General features: G+C 46.7%; 2 protein-coding genes across 2 annotated transcripts; one reads left to right on the top strand and one right to left on the bottom strand.

The window, feature by feature from the left end:
* The first annotated feature begins 622 nt into the window (after window positions 1–622).
* On the top strand, window positions 623–4,349 carry LOC119276726 (methionyl-tRNA formyltransferase-like). Its single transcript, XM_037557863.1, has 10 exons — window positions 623–794; window positions 863–1,060; window positions 1,146–1,248; window positions 1,938–2,008; window positions 2,084–2,188; window positions 2,683–2,716; window positions 2,939–3,039; window positions 3,583–3,642; window positions 3,705–3,902; window positions 3,974–4,349. The coding sequence occupies exons 1-10, from the start codon at window positions 672–674 to the stop codon at window positions 4,064–4,066; spliced, it is 1,086 nt and encodes a 361-aa protein (XP_037413760.1). The 5' UTR covers window positions 623–671; the 3' UTR covers window positions 4,067–4,349.
* A 255-nt stretch (window positions 4,350–4,604) lies between these two features.
* Window positions 4,605–8,552, bottom strand: LOC119276725 (serine/arginine repetitive matrix protein 5-like). The gene is made up of 6 exons (XM_037557862.1): window positions 7,934–8,552; window positions 7,782–7,833; window positions 7,378–7,476; window positions 5,185–5,249; window positions 4,906–5,076; window positions 4,605–4,826 (listed from the first exon to the last, which is right to left on the bottom strand). Exons 1-6 carry the CDS (start codon window positions 8,513–8,515, stop codon window positions 4,758–4,760), a joined length of 1,038 nt encoding a protein of 345 aa, XP_037413759.1. The 5' UTR covers window positions 8,516–8,552; the 3' UTR covers window positions 4,605–4,757.
* Between the last annotated feature and the right edge of the window lie 11,918 nt (window positions 8,553–20,470).

Raw genomic sequence — 20,470 nt, 5'->3', positions numbered from 1 at the left:
CGAGATCGTAGAGGCTAAACCCTAGAAGCTAGCCTATGATTATGATTGTCCTTGTCCTATGGACTAAACCCTCCGATTTATATAGACACCGGAGGAGGCTAGAGTTACACAGAGTCGGTTACAGAGAAAGAAATCTTCATATCCTAACTGCCAAGCTTGCCTTCCACGCAAAGGAGAGTCTCATCCGGACACGGGACAAAGTCTTCTATCTTGTATCTTCATAGCCTAACAGTCCGACATATGCATATAGTCCGGCTGTCCGAGGACCCCTTAATCCGGGACTCCCTCAACGTGTCCAAACGCTCTTGTGTATGTTTAGGGGATGGATTTGCAAAGTCTGGTTGTAGATGGCTAAGTAGTTGTATTTTTCTTTTGAAACACAGTTGCAAAAGAAATCGTTGAAAAAAGAATTTAATCCTACAAAGCAAATAGTCCACGTAGAAAAATCATGACAGTCTATCCTCCAAAACTCATAAGTGATCCTTTGAATCAAGGGAATCAAATAGACTAACATCTTTTTTTTGGAACATAGGCTAACATTTTTATTAAATAAAGTTAAATAAACTGAATTCAATCTTGGCCCTCCAGTCTCCAATGAGGGCATGAGGATTTAGCGTCACCGTTTTCTGTTCCTTCAGCCCCAAATCCCTATCCCAAATTTCCAAGGAATCATGGCGCGCTGCTCGCCGCCGCTGCTGCGCCGCTTCTTCTGCTGCGCCGCCAAATCTGCCTCGGCCACATCCGCCGCCGCCAGCACCAAGAAGAAGAACATCGTCTTCTTGGGATCTCCCCAGGTACGACCTCCCGCAAACTCCCAGCGTCTAGTCCAGTGTCTCATTCGAGGATTCGGATCGCACCTTAGGTGGCTGCCTCGGTCCTGGACACGTTGTTGGCCGCGTCCAGCTCCCCCGATTCCGCATTCCAGGTCGCTGCCGTCGTGACGCAGCCGCCGGCCGCCAAGAACAGGGGGAGGAAGCTGTTGCCGTCGGCCGTCGCGCAGCTCGCGCTCGAGCGTGGGTTCCCTGGCGACCTCATCTTCACCCCCGAGCGCGCTGGGGAGGTGCTTTCTTCAGAACCGTTCTCCTAGTCTTCTCCACATCGAGGCTATTGTGGTGCAGCTCATAGTGGTTTGTCTTGCAATGCAGGAGTCCTTTCTGTCTGACTTGAAGGGGGTGAGACCAGAACTTTGCGTCACTGCTGCTTACGGGAACATTTTGCCACAGAGGTTTCTTGATATTCCACCGTGCGGTAAGTCCAGAAATCTGTCTGTCAAGTTGCCAGCATTGCCTTTGTTTTAGTTCAATTGCTGTGCTGCATGATGAACAATAATTACCTCACGTTCAAACAGTAATGCTAGTTCACTAGGAATCCAGCAACATTGGCTAGCGACTATTGTTTAATGAGATTTTGTTCTTGTACTTTTCTACTTAGTTCACTATACATGTTTGCTTGACTTTGGTAGTTTTGTTGCAGTGTCTCAAAACCAAATCAGGTCTTTTTGTGACTATTTCATACGGTATTGATACCGCACATTAACCATTTTTTTAGTGGTTGCAATAGTTATGGAATCCACCCATTCCCCAAATATCCACTCATATCAGCTCATTGCATGCTAGCATCATCATTCATAGGACTAGGAGAACTAATGGTATCGGAGAGTTGCCACCGATCAGTCGATGTCCATACACCACCATTATTAGTCAATACGTTTACAAATAATTTCAAATCAAGCTTTGTCTGATGATTCATGCTAGATCTGATTCTGCTCTGGTTCCCCACAAACCGAACTTCCAGCCGGTACCAGTCAAGCTTAGGGGAACCAGTGTTACTAACCATACCCTGCCAGAAAACAATATGTGGTACAATGAATTTTGCTACAAAAATGTTGTTTGGAAACTTTGAACCCTGATCATTTGTCACGTCTCCTTGTATACCAGGTACAATTAATATACACCCAAGTTTGTTGCCTCTATATCGCGGTGCAGCTCCTGTGCAGAGGGCATTGCAGGTTGTATGATGCACCTGTTACAGTTCTGAGCCAGTCAAATTACGACATATACCAAGTTATCAACTATGTCTGTAGGATGGTGTTGCAGAAACAGGTGTTTCCCTTGCATATACTGTCCGTGCCTTGGATGCAGGTCCAGTGATTGCTTGCGAAAGGTTTTCTGTCGATGAATTCATCAAGGTAGATAATATTTGTTCTTGTGCCAGTTTGAGGGACCATCTTGACTGCTATGCAAAAGCAGTTATGCAAGTCTTTGACACTGTCATATGTTTACTGAAATCATTTTGTGCTGATGCTAATAGTTAGAAAAATTGAGGCTTCTCGCTTGCTATTCATTATAAACTATAACCATCATTTCGGGATTCGTTTCTTGGTAATGAAAATAGATGCTCGTTGAATGAAAATAGTTCGAATGCACTATCATACTTTTAGTGTGGTGCCTGTCTGTTCGTGAGGACTGATCAACATTGGAAACTTTTCATGGGAGCACCATATTTAAACTGGCATGATGTGTTATTTGTTTGCTAATTTACTGGATGATGCTTTTGTGCAAGGGTTGGGTTAGTTCATGTTAGAAGCTGAAGATAATTTAAATTTCAGATGATGCTGTGCTGTTTGATTATCAGCTTTACATAATGTCTCGTTTGATAAATTTTTTATCATTTTGTTTGTAGGCACCAGAGCTGCTTGCTATACTATTCAATATAGGTATAAACTCAAACTGATCATATTCCATCACTAAAGATATGTATATATCTCTTCCATGGTCATTACATGGAGTTGGTCTTCCTACTGGTATACCTCTCCTAGATAGACTTGATTAGTTCATTACGCTTTACAATTCACAGAGAAACAGGTCGAATATTTTAACGACATTTTAGGATAATTTTGAGCTATTCGGACTTGGTAATTTTGAAGTTGTATTAATAGGGTCCAAGCTACTGCTGGATGAACTACCATCCGTTCTTGATGGTTCAGCTAAGCAAAAGGCAAAGCCACAAGATGACTCCAAAGCTACGCTGGCGCCCAAGGTAGTAATGGACAGGAGTGGCTACAAAGATATTTTTCTTATTTAATTGATGCAACTCAATTAAGTATTTTGATATGCAGATGGGTATAGAATTCCTCGGTACCAGTCTTTGTCAAAATTCACTAGGAAAAAAAAATCTAACATCAAGCGTGATGCTATAAAGTTAATCATCATTGACCGAAATAAATAATAAACAAGTTGCATGAGCTTTGTGAAACGTCCTGCTACAGTTTAGTTCATATGCGATGACTTGCGAAAATCCTTATCAAATTCACTGTTTGCTTCCAAGTGCAGGGGGAATTGCAAGCCCATATGTTGCATTCACCTGATCATTATACTCCACCCTGTGTTTCTAAAGTTCATCTGTAACTATACGATGTGTACTGAAGTTCTGTTAGGGCATATTTCTCCTTATATTAGTATTTATATGGTTGCAACTAGCATTCTTTTTAATTTGTTCCAATAACGCACTTGCTGAGACTGAAAACCCTGATCTATTGGCACTTCAAGCCAACTAATTTATTATGAAAACATCTGTTTCCAGATGAATTCAGACGAGTCCTGGCTGACATTTGACGAAGAAGCTAAAGTTCTTCATAACAAGGTGAGTTTTCTGATTCTTTAATTAATGTACTCATGGAAGCTATTGCCAACCAACTCTGGTAGGTGCGAGCATTTGCAGGATGGCCAGGAACCCGCGCAAAATTGCAACTTCTGAACCAAAATGGCGAACCCGATGTTCTAGACATCAAGGTTATCAGTACAAATGTTTCCACGTCATGTGACAAAGTTGGAGACGAAAACGAAATACTATTCTCAGGGAACTCGCTGCTCGTTCCTTGCAGTGGGTCAACTTGGCTTGAGGTATAACAATGACATTCTGCTTGTTTTGCTCATGGCCTTCTCAAATTTGTCTGTTGTCATGTGCATATTAGGTCTTGGAGCTTCAGCTACCTGGAAAGAAGGTAACCACGGCTCGGGACTTCTGGAATGGTTTGCGTGGTCAGAAGCTGTTAAAATCAACATAGAGGGAAATCTGCATTCATTTTGCAGCACATGTGCAAAGGATGCAAATGCCAAGACGGCCATATGCCGTGCTCGGTTTAGATGCATCTTGCAGGGTTAAAGGGCTGTTGACATTTATCCTTAGAGAAATCTGCAGGGGGGCAAAAAGATGGTCTTAATTTTTGTAAGGAAAATTATTTAGATTTTGTGCCTTCACTTTTTTTTTTGACAAATCAATAATTTTCCAGATTGTCATGCGTGTCTGTATTATTTCCAGTTCTAGTAAAAAGACAATGTTACCTTGAATGATGGAGACAGAATAAGTTGGTTTCACCATTCGAGAATTCAATCATGATTTGGCTGTGATTGTTAGGTTTCACAGACTGACAGTAGAAGCAATGAGGGGTGACAATGGCAAAGCATACATTCAAGAAGCCGATAACAAAACAGACAGCTCCAAACGGCACTGTTGTATTCAGTTCAATTAGTATGTTTTCTGGTAAAACTGCAGTAACCATTCACCTATTTAGAATCACAACAGGGACAACTTTCAACGGTAAGTTTGCTCAACAAATCTTACATTGAATTAGTACGCAAAACATCGACCTGAACAGAATGCTGCCAGATGTTACAACTGATAAATACAATGTGTGTATGAGTAGAACAGCAGATGTTGAAGTATACAGTGTTCAGCATTTTTAGCAAGGACTAACTTCATGTATTTGAATTCTGCCGCAGCTTCTCCATCCTTTCTCTCCATGACATCTTTTGCATTGCCATAACCTAACAGAACTTTGTTTCATTAGTATCTTTTGGCACACGCCGAAATAAACAAAATGCATGGAAGAGCTAGGGGGATTACTTCATCGCTAATGAGGGAACTGCTAGGTTGAGCTTCAACATCTTCAGCTTTCTTGCCTTCGCCATTGGTTTTAAGCTCATCCTCAGATGTTTCCGTATCAACATTTGAAGACATAGGTACACCAAACATAGCCTCATCATGTGCATCTCTGACTATGCTCTCATTCTTTGACTATGACATGCAAACGACGAGGCATATACAAGAAACGGCTGGTTAGGAACAAGTTGGAAAAAATATATAATATAGCATTGTAAATTCACTATTTTATAGCACAAGTACCTCCACCGTAGAAAGTCGGAAGCTCTTCCCTATGTGCTTAACAAGTGTAGCGTCATCATTAGCAACTAAAAAAGGAGAGCAGGGACAGATTAATTATGGGTCATCAGACAACAAATTTTGACATGCCAAATAAAGGTGTTGGTCGAATAGTTGACGTATTGCACTAGCTGTTGTAAATTATCGTTAATACACAGTATACTGTATTCTCATATTCTGGGTGCTCCAAACCTGTATATTAACCAAGTGTAGCGGCATCAACTCTATAGCAGACATACTATATTCTACTCCCTCCTTTCCTAAATATTTGTCTTTTTAGGGATTTCAAATGGACTACCACATACGGATGTATATAGACATATTTTAGAGTGTAGATTCACTCATTTTGCTCCGTATGTAGTCACTTGTTGAAATCTCTAGAAAGACAAATATTTAGGAACCGAGGGAGTAGGTGTGATCCAAACCCATTCTCAACTTTACATCAATAAAACCATGATAGAACAATAGAACAAGAACAACTAAGTACACCATTTGGTCTCTTCACTGTGTGTGCAAATTGTAACCGAAGATGGCAAACTATACACTTTCTCAGATGGAATTATACATATTGTGATAATTATCCATAGTGCCTTCCTAGAGCAGAGTGCATCTTGCAACACAGGTAATAAAAGGTAAATCGATAAAAAAAAATGTGCTGATGAGAAATTTGGCTAGGGTGTGTAAACATAATTAACTTTTCATGTGGGAAATTTGCTATATCCTAGGGACTTGCAATGTGGGCTACACCTCTGAAGCACCGATACGAGGAAACTGGCGTGTTCCCGTCCGGAACGGCGCCGATATGGCTGACACGGTCACGATACGCTGCGCATATCGCCGGAGTATCATATTTTTTATTAAAAAATATATGCAAAAACACCGATACGGGCTGTTCACTGTCCATGATACGGGGGAAAACGTCCATCTCAGTAGAAGCCCAGTACCAAACCTAGCATCTGTCCCCCCCTCTCTTTTTCACTCTGTTCGCACGACGGGGGAGACGCACATGAGCGAGCCGCCGCCGCCACCTGCCTGGACTCGCCTCGCCGCCGCCGTCTGGACTTTCCTCACCGCCGCCGCATAATGGCACTCGCCGCCTGTAGTGGCCGCCACCGCTGCCGCCGCCTGGAATCAGCTCGCTGCCCTGTTGACTCATCAAGCTGCTGCCTCGGCTGAATCAGTTTTCTCTGTCGCCGCCATCAGTCGCCACCCGCCAGCAAGTAAGTAGCTCCGGCGAATTCTGCTCCTCTCTAGTTGATCTATCCATTCATCTATTACTTGCTACTGCTTGTTAGTTGTTACTCCAAGCTGGAGTACGAATTCGGCTCTGCGTGGCTGGCTTGTGGCTGCTAGTAGAATATGTACATTGACGTTGCTCGCTGATGTTGCTGTGTTGCTGCTACTGCTTACAGCTTGCTGATGTTGCTGCTTGGTGCTTGCTACAGCTTGGCTGCTTGGTGCTTGCTATTGCTTTGCTGCTAGCCTGCTACTGCCTAGTGCCTACAGCTTGTTTATGTTACTGGTTGCAATTGCTTTGCTAATGTTTATGTTTCCACTTTTCATGCTTGTCTATCTCAAATTATCAAGTCTAATATTATGTGACTTATTTTCTATTTTGCATACACCATGAGGAGTAGAGGACCTGGATGGTCATTGAAGACTACTCCCTCCGTCCCAAAATATAAGAACGTTTTTGATACTATGCTAGTGCAAAAAACGTTCTTATATTTTTGGGACAGAGGGAGTAGAAAAGAAAAGAGGCCTGGAGGCAATCAGGCAACCAAGGGGCCGACATTTTGATCTCATCTCACACATTTTATTATGTTTGTTTTTATTACATGTCTTTTTATTAATTATTTATATATACTCGTCGCATTGCTGTATCTAGAAATTACCGTATCCTGTGCCGCCGTATCGGTTTCGCCTTATCGGTGCTTCATAGGGCTACACCCTAAACTAGGATTACAAAATCCTAGGCTCCTACCAGAGCTTCATATTCAAGTACCCAGCCAATATGAACTTTCAAAAACTAATATTGGATCCATAGGTGGGTGTCTAAAATGGTACAAGAACTCGCTACATATAGAGGGGATAATCAATTCACTAAAAAAGACAGGAATCCTTATTGAATTCAAAGGCAGCCATAAGAAGCCTGACCTTCAACATCATTGTCATCTTCATCAAGTGGAGCATCTTTGTTGAATTCAAACCTCCCCCAACTCACAGTGGCAGTCCCAAGGGTGGAATCCTTCGAAGCTGTCAAACATTGAAAATAAACAATATAATCTTCAGAACAATGGGAAAAAAAACCCAGCCATAAGGCACGAAGATCGTACACAACCTACAGAATAACTGTGTGTGCGCTGAACTACGAATTACTAGATGAATATAACAAAGGGGTTTCCCTAATGTATTTGAATAGCATTTTACTCATGCGTGCAATAGTTGATTTATTTCACAATCGACATATGAAGCACTACTGCAGGATCATGCACTGTACTCGCTCTATTGGGCATAATCCATGGAATGCCCATAAACAGGAAAAAAGAATGTGGCAATACCTGTCTCTGAAAGCTGAAGCTTCATTTTTGCTTTGACTCTCTCAGCAGGAGTCTGCAAGAACATCAACAGCTCATCACTCCAAAAATACCACAGGTAAACAATTGCACAGTAGTATTAAGTTACGAGGCAGTAATTGAAAGATGGAACCAACCATTCTATCGTATCCTTCAATGAGCCTTGAATAATCCACTTTACCGCCATCCGTACCGCCGCGCCCCTTCGAGCTATGACGGCTCTGGCCGCCGTCGTCGCGCCGCCGATCCCCATGCCTGTCACGCTGGCCCTCGGCATGTGAGATCCTGCCACTCCGGCGAGACGGCGAGCGCGACCTCGACCTAGACCGGTGGTGCGACGCCCTGCGGTCACCCCTCTCCCTCGACCTCGACCGGCGCCTCCGCTCCCTCGACCGGGACCTAGACCTTGACCGGCGCCGGCGCGAGCGAGAGGGGGACCTCGACCGCGGCCGAGGACGGGATGGGGACGGCGAGCGAGAACGACGGCGCTGGCGGGACGGGGCCTCGGGAGGCAGAGACGGCCTGGTGGGGGTGGGGCTGGCGCCGGCACGGACGAAGCCGGAGAGGAACGAGGAGGAGGAGGTGCTGCTGGGCTTGGATGAGAAGGAGGCAGGTTGGGGGTCGTCGGAGGAAAAGCCGAGACCCTGCTTGAAGCGGCGGGCGCCCTCGCCCTTGCGGTTGAGCTCGTCGTAGTACGCCGCCGCCTTCTCTTCCTCCATCCCGCTGGTCGGACGCCGGCGAGAGGGCTGGGTTTACTCTTTGTTCTTTTCTTCTCCTAGAGAGATGCTTGGGCTGGGCTCAAAACTAAAGGCGATAGGGCTTGGGCCCATACAGTGGGCTGGGTTTACTCTTTGCTTTTCGAAGACTCAAAGCCCAGCTCGCGCTTCGCGGCCGCGGCCCGCTCTCGTCTCCGAGTCGAACAAAGGTCAGGGAGAAGGAGAGGAGTAGGATCGGGACACCGGACCAGGAATAAATCAGGTAGCCACCTCCCTTGTACACAGGACGTAAATAAGTTTTGTTATCTTACTGGTGGCATCTCCGGTGCAAGAGCGGATCGACACGAGAACACGCCCGTCGATCAGCCATGTCGTCGTGCTGGTCGTCGGTGCTGGCCGTCCTCGGCGGCGCGGTGTCAGAAGAGGAGGCGCAGATGCGGGGCAGGTTGCTGGCCGTCAAGGAGGCCGTGGCGTCGGAGGCGGAGGCGGTTGAGAACCTAGAGGAGGAGGTGAAGGCCCTGGAGCGTGCCCTGGCCGCGGCGGAGACGGAGAGGGAGGCGGCCGAGGCGAGGAGGCGGGCAGCCGAGGAGCGCACGGGGAAGGCCGTGGCCGAGCTGCGGGCTGCGGAGGAGGAGCACGAGGGCCGAGTGGAGGAGCTGCTGCTGACGGCGGAGCAGTCGGACGCCGCGGACGCGCATCCGCGAGCGGGAGGAGATGATCAAGATTATCGCCGGCATCATCGAGACACCGAGCGATGAAAGGAAGCGGCCCTTGTTCTTTTAGTTAGCTTAACCATATTACGTTAATCAAGGTTGCTAAAGCAAGAGGAAGAGTTTAGGTACCTGCTACATACGGCTTCAGACATGGTATACTTTGAGGTGTTATTACATAAAAAATACTCCTGTAATTCAAGCAAAGTAATACCTCTGTTGCTAAATATAAAATGTTTTAGCAGTTTAAATTGAACTGTCAAAGCATCTTAATATTTACGAACAAAGGGTGGACTTGTTGCTCAATGTGATTATGTGAATCATCACCTAGAAACTCTCACTTTTGAATGGATTACTAGAGGTTAAAGGCATAGTATCACCACCGCAAAATGTTAAAATTATGTGTCAAATATTATGTATGTGAATTGTGCTATGATTGGATTTGTAATTAGCGAAAGGTTAGTTGTTTGAGTCGAACATGTGTAACCCGAGACTAATATAAGAGTACCGCGGGTAACCAAGTGACTAGGCATAAGTTGTAGACTAAGACAGGTCACCAGAGGACGATCCAAGCGCCCATGGCAAGGGTGGCCGCACTGGCCATGGCGGGTTGTTGGAGCATAGTCTAACGGCATCGACAGGTTTATCGCCGATTGTACTATGTTGATTTAGTGGTACATGAGGAGCATTCATAGTCATGCCCGGGACGGATTCACGTTAACAAATTTCACTCTTGTGCTTGTACTTGTGTTATTGCTTGTCCTTGACGGATCGGCGTGCACCCTCGAATTATTCTAGCAAAAAAAAAAGTATTGTATAGCTATTGTAAGAGAATAGTTCATTATGGTAAAAGAAAACTAGGTTCCGGAGGATATATGTTTTTTTTGGGATTCCTGGAGGATATTTGGTTAACCGATAAACCTGCCATGTCAATTATTTCCAAAAATGTAAAGTTTCACTCACAGACATCATGTTACTTTACCTAGAAATTTTAGGCAAAACTTTGATCGTGTTCATTTTCAGAGTATCAATCTTTTTGGCACGCCTTCCAGGAATGTGTTTTCATGATGAAAGTTTGCAAGCTCTTAGAACATTTGTCAAAAAAATAAATCAAAATTTTAAAATATTTTTTACTGTTCTTTTTTTCGCGGGGTTTCTATGATGAAAGTTTGCAAGCTCTTAGAACATTTGTAAAAAAAAAACAGATTTTAAAAATATTTTTTACTGTTCACCCCATCTCATTTGAGCTCGGGCTGAGAAACTCCACTTCCTTTTGACCCACACTATAAGTCCAGTACATACATGTACCGCAGGCAAAGAAACAGAGGGATCACCTCATTCAAACCCTGAAAAAGGTGTCTGAATGAAAAAGGGGCCTGAACGACGAAAGCAGCTATTCTGAGGCCAATCTCATCTATGTTAGAGTATTATATATATAGCCATGTAACCTTTCGTATTTATCCTATTGTATAAGGGGTTTTCTATGTATATTCCACATCTATACATGTATATATACTGGCCTATGGCCTCCTGAAAATACAAGTTGCATATTTCCTAACATGGTATTAGAGCTAGGTCAACTTTTTGCACGCTGCAACTCGTGCTATTGATCTCCATGGCCGTCGTCGCTGCCTTTTTCCCTCCACCGTAGCAGCCGGTCAACCCCAGGCGCTCCTCTCCTTCCCTGCAATCCCGCTGTCGTTCAACTCCCTCCCGTCCAGATCACGCCAGCTACAGGTCCTGCCCGCGATCGATCCAAATCAAGTCAGCACAGGAGCCTCCGTCCGCGATCGATCTTCCGCAACCGGCCTCATTTTTCGCCGCCCCTCGTCGGATCCGGCCGCTAGTCGCTGGTCTTCGTCGCCCTCGTGCGGTCCGTCCGCCTCTCACCGGAACCGGCCACCAGGTGGTCTTCGTCGCTTGCGTCCGATCCGGCCATCCCTCGCCGGATTTTGCCCCTGCTGCTGGTCTCTGCCACCCTTGCGGGATTCGGCCCCTGCTGCTGGCTCTCGTCCCATCCATCTGCTGCCGCCGCCGCGAGCGCTGATTGTGGATGATCGTCAGGACCCTCTGTCTGTACTGCTGTCTGCCCGGTGATTGCAAAAAAAATGTCTATACCGTCAGGCTATGTCGCAGTTCCTCGTTGTCCGTGATTTTTGGTGGCACTAACTACATCGAGTTTGTTGGCTTCATGCGCATTCATATGCGTGACATTCGTCTTTGGGGCGTTCTTTCTCTTGAGGTTCGTTGTCCACCGTGTCCGGTTCCACCTGTGGCCCCTACTCCGCTGACGCCACCGGTTCTTGTTGCCGATGCTGATCAACCTGCGAAGGATGCAGCTAAGCTTGCACATGACGCTACCGTCCATGTTTATGATGCGCATGTTTCGACTTATGAGGAGGCTCTTTTAGACTTATCATGAGGCTCTTTCTGCTTACACTCAATGGCTTGATGAGGATGTCCGTGTCGTAGTTGTTCTCACTGCTAGTGTTCTGCCTCAGTTTGCCTCTGAGTTCTTGGGGCTCCCTACTGTATCTGAGATGTGGACCCGTCTCCGTCAGCGCTATCAGCCCTCTGGTGATGCCTTATATCTGTCTGTGGTCCGGCAGGAACATGCTCTTCAGCAGGGTGACTCCAGTGTTGACTATTTCTATGCACAGAGTTCTGCTATTTGGCGTCAGCTTGATTCTCTCTACATAGCTGGTTGCCGTACTTGTCAGTGTTGCCAGGCTGTGCGGGTTGATTTGGAGTTTCATTGTGTCTACGAGTTCTTATCTCGGCTCCGTAAGGAGTTTGAGCCCCGGCGTGCTCAGTTGTTTGCTTGTGGTCGTATCTCCCTCATGGAGGCGCTTTCTGATATTCGTGCTGAGGAGACTCGCCTATGTGGTGCTGGTCTACTTGAGGTTCCCTCTGTGCTCGCTGCTCGAGTTCCTGTTATGTCGCCTGCTGCACCGACTCCATCCCGCTCCAGTGCTCCTCTGCTCTTGCCTACTCCTAAGGGTGGCCAGGGTAGGTCTCGTCCTCACTACGGCTATTGCAATATGGATGGTCATGTTGAGTATCAGTGCTTCTAGAAGAAGAAACACCTGCGTAAGGCGCAATCGTCAGCTTCAGGGACTTCTTCTTCTACTTCGACATCTTCAGCCACAACCTTGACTGAGCAGGATATTCTGCGACTTAAGTGTCTACTGGTTCGGGTTCTCCTTCGACGGGTACTGCAGGTTCTCTGACTGATGCTTCCCGCACTAAGCAACCACCCTCTACACAGTCAGGTACATCCTCGTGGGTTCTGGACTCCGGAGCTTCTTTTCATATGTCTTCTCATTCTTCATTTGTCCTCTCTTAAATCGCTTGATTTTCCTGTTCATGTACTCACTGCTGATGGTACTCCTCTTTCTGTTGCTAGTCGAGGCAATCTTACCACACCCTCTTACTTTGTTCCTGATGTTGCTCATGTTCCTCGACTTACCATGAATATTTTTTTTGGTCAACTTACTGATTCTGGTTGTCGCGTCATCCTTGACGTTGACTCTTGTTCTATTCAGGATCGTCGAACGCACACTTTGGTTGGGGCTGGCCCTCGCCGCCGTGACTCTCAGGGTCTTTGGGAGCTAGACTGGCTTCATGTTCATTCCGCTGCTACCACTATCGCCAGTCCATCTGCTTCCGTCGCTTCAGCTACCGGCTCCTTCTAGCAGTGGCATCATCGACTTGGTCGTCTTTGTGGGTCTCGCTTGTCGTCATTAGTTCGTCGAGATCTTCTGGGGTCTGTCTCAGGAGATGTCTCTTTAGAGTGTCATGATTGTAGACTAGGAAAACAGATTCAGTTACCTTATCCTACTAGTGAATCGGTGTCTCAATGTCCTTTTGATTTAGTCCATTCTGATGTATGGGGTCCGGCTCCCTTCGCTTTGAAAGGGGGCCATCGATACTATATTATTTTCATAGATGATATCTCTCGTTACACTTGACTTTATTTTATGACTTCTCGCAGTGAGGTTCTTTCCATCTATAAGCGTTTTGCTGCCATGATTCACACTCAGTTCTCTTTGCCTATCCGTGTGTCCCGTGCTGACTCCCCTGGTGAGTATATTTCCAAGATGTTGCGTGGTGTTCTTGCTGAGTAGGGCACTCTTCCTCAGTTTTCTTGTCCTGGTGCTCATGCTCAGAATGGCATGGCTGAGTGAAAGCATCGCCACCTTCTTGAGACGGCACGTGCGTTGATGATCGCCACTTCTCTTCCACCTCATTTTTGGGCCCGGGCTATCTTCACCTCCACCTATCTCATCAACCTTCAACCGTCCGCTGCTCTCTAGGGTGGTGTTCCTTTCAAGCGTCTCTTTAATCGTTCTCACTACAAAAAAATACACTTTCGTGATGATACGTGTTTGTCACAGTAGGTCGCGTTTTCCGTCATGCATGTACATCCATGATGATTTTATGACAGAATCAAGATAGTCATACATGTGTTGTCGTAGAAGTGTTCCATGACATTACCAAAATTATCATCACGGAAGTGTCCACTTCCATGACGATAAATCGCGCGTCACAGAAGTGCTTTTGTCAAGGGTGACCGACACATGGCATCCACCGTAACGGAACGCCGTTAAGCTATCGGGTCGGGTTTTGGATCCGATAACCCGTTAACAGCCCCGACCAATGGGGATTTTCCACGTGTAAAATCATCATTGGCTGGAGGAAACACGTGTCGGATCATCGCTGGGACAGATGTCATCCACTCATTGGACATAAGGCGCCTATGATACGTCGACATGTGGCACGGCTCAACAGAGGCCCATTCCTATGAAAAGTCCGGCCCGTTTGACTTGGTCAAAAGGTGGCGGGCCGGCCCATGGAAAGCCTGTTAACGGCCTGTTCGCATATAGCCCATTTACAACCCGCTAACCCAAGGCCCGTTACGCCCTATTCGAATTAGGCCCAGTAGCGTCATCTGGCCCATCCAATATGATTCTAGTCTGTTTTCACTTTTGGCCCATGTATGGCCCATGACGTCTTTCGGCCCATATGAGGCCCTATGTAACTCTTGACCTATTAATGGCTCGTGGTGAAACTGGCCCGTAATGAACAGTGTATCACTTTACACCCATTAACGGCTCGTGGTGAAACTGGCCCGTAAAGAACACTGTATCACTTTATACCCATTAACGGCTCGTTATTTCGTTGGGCCGTTTCTAGCCCATGTTATCTTTCGGCCTTCTCAGAGCCCATTTATTCTTGGGCTCATTTCCAGCATTCGTTTACTTACGGCCCGTTACTGTCATTTTCTGCTTGTGGGCCAAATTCAGCCCGTGGTTACAGTCGGCCCGTTTGTGGTTCGTTAATACGTTGGGCCGTTTTCATAGCGTCATCAAATACGGCCTATTAACGATGGCCCATTATGGTCAGCCCATGAACGGACGATTCCAACTCTAGCCCGTTTACGGCCAGAATGCGGTCTATTTGGCCCATGTTTGGCCAATCGATCATACGGCCCGTATAAGGCCCATTGATGATATGGCCCGTAGAAGGCCCATTGTTTCTACGGCCCGTATAAGGCCCATTGTTTCTATGGCCCATAGAAGGCCCACTATTTCTACGGCCCGTAGAAGGCCCACTGTTTCTACGGCCCGTAGGAGGCCCAGTGTCACTATAGTAAATATTAGCCCATGGTTATTGTGGCCTAGTTTTAAAAAATAGGTTATTGCAGCCACTAGCAAACCGCAGAAAAAGAACTGCACTGACTACAAGCAAACAAATAAAGAAGACAACAAGGAAATAAATAAGCAAGCAACTTACACTAGGCTATCACGGCTATTACACATATTACATCCACTAGGCATCAAAGTTCGCCACCAGTGTAAATATAGGGAACACAACAGCATATAAACGCCGCAGCAAAACAAGTCCAGAACTGAAACCACTTCAGAAGAGCTCAAGAAACAATATCCTGGGTACCCGTAATGCTGGCAAGATGCTTAGCAAGCTTATTAACTTTCTCTTGTTTGGCGCTTAAGTCCTCCAGCGCTTGTTGTTGCACCAGAAAGTATGCATCTGAATTCTGCAGGGACTTCCTCAGTCCTTCGGCTTCCTGTCGCATAACATCTGATCGATGTCTTTCAACTTGAAGTTGAGACTCAAGAAGCCGAACTGATTCAGGCAATGAGTTCGAAGAGCTGGTGCCAGCAGTGGTAGCCAGTAACTCGAACACTACATCAAGACAGGACTTTGGGGTTGTCTCGGTGTCTTCAGTATAGTCTTTATCAGCTTTCTTGGAGACCAACAGGGATGTCTCACTATCTTAAACCTTATCTGCATTACTTCCTTTACCATTGCATAACAGGGTACTCTTCTCCAATATTTTATCTGTGTTCTAAAAGAGAAACAAACAAACACATATCAGGTTTACAATGTAGTATATGAAACTCATTTTGGTAAACCAGTTCAGTAGTAAGGTGGACAGGATAACATCATGAAACAAACATATATCTATGTAGTATGGTCACTATATGGTCTATATCATTCTAGTTTATGTTGCCAAATCAAGATAGATACAGTTCGAATCATATCTATTTAAGACAAAGCAACATAGACAGAATATAAGTGTGGGAAACTACACAGCAATAACAACACTTGTAATGTGCATGGCATGAGAACATAATTATTTATTCAATTGAAACTGAAATCAACATAGAGCAAGTTACAACAGCAAACAGCCAAACACGTTGAAGAAACAGGTTTAAAACATACCTGTTGCGCCATTGGAGTTTCAATTGCATCCTTCAAATTTGAAATTAGTTGGTATCAGTAAATACAGTGATGCAAGAGCAAAGTAGTATGAACCATAGCTACGGAACCTAACCTGAGAACAATTCTTCTTTTGCTTTAAGCGTTGACTTCGGGTTCGGAGTGGTGGTCCTTGTGATTTGGGCACTGCAGTTGCCTTACTAACTGCTCGTGTTTGGGTGCTCTGTGGTGGAGACGGTGTTGTATCAACGGGAACTTGGTGTCTATCTCCCGGGGTTGGGGTTAGAAGGAGTGTAGCTGGTTCTCTGTCCAACTGGGTAGGGGTACAATCTGCATGAGTGTGGGTTATGTGTGGTGGGGCTGGTTCTTGGGCAAGTACAACCGTGCTTCTATCTGCATCGACAGGTAGCATGATCTTTTCTGAAGACCATGTTTGTACTCCCACAGATACCGCCATCACTCCCTCCAATTGAAATGGCTGACAAACAAGAAAAGTAATTGAATGTACAGACATTGTAAGATAGACAGGTGCAATGGATAGTAGGGAAGAAAACAGGGCATGAAATAATTCACATTTATGTTGTCTAAGCAAACAGAATAGCAGGACATAATTTCACATATATGATGGCTAATTAAACAGGATAGCATGACACAATTTCACATGTATGATGGCTAACTAAACAAGATAGAATGACATACTTCAAAATATGATGACTATGTAAACAGGATGACATGATATAACTATACGATGTGTCTATTAAAGTGGTTGGCATGCCATAAATCACAAACATGCCGAAACATGATGGCATGATATAATTCACGGATAGAATGACATAATTTAAAATATGATGACTATGTAAATAGGATGAGATGATATAACTATATTATGTCTTTAGAAAATGGGTTGGCATGCCATAATTCAGATACAAGTTGTCTATGTAAACATCATGGCATGAGATAATTCAAATATATGATTTATATACTAAGGAAGTGAGTAGAGGGCACTCGGATATATGGTGTGTCTTGAAATTCGGTTGGACTGGGGATATGACTCTGGCTCGAATGATGGAGATAGCCACCCGGTACGCTAACGGGGAAGAAGAGGATCGACTCCGTAGCGGGAAGAGCAAACCAGTCGGCCAAGAGACTGGTGGAGGTAACTCCAGCCGGAAGTAGAAGTGCAAGGCCGAGCCGACGGCGCCCGGAGAGATTGCGGTAGTGAATCAAGGGAAGTTTAAGGGAAAACCTAAGGGGCCCTGGCCCCCTAAGAAGGTGAAGGATAAGGAAGGGAATGATGTGCTAGATTTGCCGTGCCACATCCACACGAAGAAAGACGAGGAAGGTAATCTGATTTACCCAAAGCATACCACCCAGCAGTGTCGACTCCTAATCCAGCAGTTCTGAGAGAAACAACCCAATGAGAAGGAGAAGGAGTCGGACCAAGGTGAAGATGAAGAGGAAGATGATGGTTATCCCAAAGTCAATTCCACTCTGATGATATTCGCTGACGTTTAAAGCAAGAGTCGATTGAAGGTCATCAATAGGGAGGTGAACATGGTCGCTCCTGCGGCAACGACCACCTACCTGAGATGGTCTCAGACAGCCATTACGTTCGACCAGTCTGACCACCCTGCTCGCGTGGCCACCCCTGGGAGGCAAGCTCTGGTGGTCGACCCTGTGGTTGGGGGCACTCGACTGACCAAAGTACTAATGGACGGTGGCAGTGGTCTGAACATCCTCTACGCTGAGACCTTGAAGGGGATGGGCATTCCGATGTCCAAGCTTAGCGAGAGCAATATGAGTTTTCATGGTGTTATTCCTGGAAAGAAAGCCGAATCACTCGGCCAAATCGCCCTTGATGTGGTTTTCGGTGACTTAAAGCATTACCGTAAGGAGAAGTTGACATTTGAAGTCATGGATTTCCAGAGTGCCTATCATGCCATTTTGGGTAGGCCAGCATATGCACGCTTTATGGCTCGACCATGTTATGTGTACCTCAAACTGAAGATGCCTGGCCCCAAACGTGTGATCACAGTTACAGGCAATCGACAGAAGGCTAAGGAGTGTTTCCAGAAAGGTTCCAAGATCGCCGATGAACAAATGGCAGCAGTTGAGTTCCAAGAATATCAGAAGAACGCATATCCGAGTGATATGCTCAGAGCCAAGAAACCTGCCACGGATTCTGCATTCCAATCGACTGGTGAGACAAAGCCAGTTCGTATTCACCCGACAGTAAAAAGGGGGGTAGGAATGGAGAGGCAAGATCTTAGCTATGGTGAAGATGTACACACGAGGTTTACGGGTTCAGGCCCTTCTCGGAGGAAGTAATAGCCCTACGTCTCGGTGCCCGGAGGCGGTCGATTGGATTATGTGTGTTAGAGGGTGCGAACCCTTGTGCTAGAGGAGGGGGTTGGCTTATATAGAGTGCGCCAGGACCCCAGCCCCACTCCATTACAAGGGAACTAATGTACATAAAGTAAGGGGCGTTACTGGTAACGCCAGCATTAAGTACTCTTAATGCTCATGAAGACTAAGGAGTAAATATCTGGGCGTTGCGTACTCTTCTGACTACTGGTCTTTGATATGGTCGAGTGACCTTCCTTGTGGTCGAGTGATGATAGGTAGTGACCGTCGAGTGGCGTGACCGTCGAGTGGATTGCACTCGACGTATGAGACTGGTGCTCTTCTGTTGACTCTTGGTCTTTCCATATTCTAGGGTAGTGACCTTGGGTAGGACGTATAGGTCGAGCCTATGACCCTATCCCGGGTCTGTATCCTCGTCAGTAGCCCCCGAATGGATTAAGGTGTGAGAGGAAAGTAAGACAATGTTGGACCTGTCCTGTGCCTTTGTGTCTCCGCGAGTGTTTCCTGCTAGACCGAACGCCTGCGTTGGTACTTCGGAGTCGACTCGGTTGCCTTGATCCATTCAGAAAGTTGTCGATTGAACTGGTGGCCTCATGTGTCGAGTGTCGTGTGGGAGTGCGAGATCTCGGACGCGATTGCCCGCGCGGAATCCCGGATTCCACGGGATACGAAATTTTGGGGCTGCGCGCGGGTAGGAGGGCGCCGAAAAAAGGGGGGCCCAGATAAGCAGCGACGCCTCGATTATTGCGCCACCTTTTTCGCCATGTTCGCTGCGCGCAACTGTAGCAGGATTTGACGGGATTGCCCGGCCCCACGCATCAGTCACTCGGAAGTAAACATTTATAAGGCGACGGGGCCGGGGTGCTTGCACTGTGCACGCCTGCCTCTTCTTCTTTCTTCTCTGCTCCTCCGTCGCGCCAAGCACCTTCGCCTCCGACACTGCCACTTTCCCACCATGGTGGAGGACAAGACGGCGGTGCTAGAGCACGCCAAGAAGGCGACCGGGGAGGCGAAGGGCAAGAAACCAAGCCGCGGATCGTCATTGCGCTCGGGGTTGCCGCCGGGCTGGATCCAAGGCCATTGGATCCGCTCTTCGATCCGATAGGAGGATCTGACCGAGCTGGAGGAGTCCGAGCTGATTGTAGTGGGGGCGGCAAGGCTGGCGAAGGGAGAGACATAGCCACAACCTCGACCGGGTGAGTGTGTCTTGCTCGCCACTCATGTCGACCGGGGCTTCTCGCTTCCTCTGCACCCTTTCTTCCGTGGGTTTTTGAACTTCTTCGGGGCACAGCTCCATCACTTTTCCCCCAATACCATCACGTATCTAGCTGCATTTGTGTCGATGTGCGAGAACTTCTTAGGGTGTCGACCGCACTGGGGTCTCTTCAAACATATCTTCACCATTCGTTTCCAGTCGGTTAAAAAGGCGAAGTTGAGTGACTCGAAAACCCACGTTATCCAGATGTGCGGAGGCTTAGGTATCCAAAAGAAGAATAGGAGTGCTTTCCCTGCGGTGACCCTCCCTGAATCTGTTAGGGGTTGGTAATCGTCCTGGTTCTACTGCCAGGATGTTGCGACTCCAGGTCAGTCGACCGGTATTCCTCCTTTTTCATTCGACTGTGTCCAGACTCCTGCTCCACTGAAGGTTACTGCTGTTGAGACCATGGAGACGAGGATGTTAGTGGACCGAGTCGTCCAGCTCATCAATGATGGTGTCACTGGCCTGGACTTGCTGGAGGTGTTCCTCGCTCGGTGTATCCAGCCTCTCCAGGCCCGTGATCACCCGATGTGGTTGTATTCTGGATCGGGCGACACCACTTGGGTCCATCCAGAAGAAGTGCCACTCGACACCGTGGCCTTGTGGTTGAAGGGTATCACGGGCAATCAAGATAACCCTAGAGGATCCAGGCGAACCGTCCCTTTCGGAAGTGACAACCCACCGGACAAGGTACATTCTCTGTTCCGACTGTTTTCCGCTTGCGTCCCAACTGCGCTGGGCGTTGGCTGACTCTTGTTTTGACCAATTTGTTTTGCAGGTATTCACTAAGATGTACTCAATGCCCAACGGCGAATAGGCTTTGGCGCAGGACCAGGAGGGGGAGGACAGTGCGGAGGAGAGTGGCGAATGGGAGTCCCCGGA

The sequence above is a fragment of the Triticum dicoccoides genome, chromosome 3B, assembly GCF_002162155.2.
Source record: "Triticum dicoccoides isolate Atlit2015 ecotype Zavitan chromosome 3B, WEW_v2.0, whole genome shotgun sequence".
Taxonomy (NCBI): domain Eukaryota; kingdom Viridiplantae; phylum Streptophyta; class Magnoliopsida; order Poales; family Poaceae; genus Triticum; species Triticum dicoccoides.
This window is presented reverse-complemented; position numbering and strand designations above follow the sequence as displayed.

Excerpts from the sequence above, each read along its gene's own strand:
- LOC119276726 (XM_037557863.1), top strand. The coding sequence starts at position 672 with ATGGCGCGCTGCTCGCCGCCGCTGCTGCGCCGCTTCTTCTGCTGCGCC. Across the intron at positions 2,717-2,938 it reads TGCTATACTATTCAATATAG|GGTCCAAGCTACTGCTGGAT; the intron begins GTATAAACTCAA and ends TTGTATTAATAG. Across the intron at positions 3,643-3,704 it reads CTAAAGTTCTTCATAACAAG|GTGCGAGCATTTGCAGGATG; the intron begins GTGAGTTTTCTG and ends CAACTCTGGTAG.
- LOC119276725 (XM_037557862.1), bottom strand. The coding sequence starts at position 8,515 with ATGGAGGAAGAGAAGGCGGCGGCGTACTACGACGAGCTCAACCGCAAG. Across the intron at positions 7,477-7,781 it reads GCTTCAGCTTTCAGAGACAG|CTTCGAAGGATTCCACCCTT; the intron begins GTATTGCCACAT and ends AATGTTTGACAG. Across the intron at positions 5,250-7,377 it reads AGATGACAATGATGTTGAAG|TTGCTAATGATGACGCTACA; the intron begins GTCAGGCTTCTT and ends CTCCTTTTTTAG.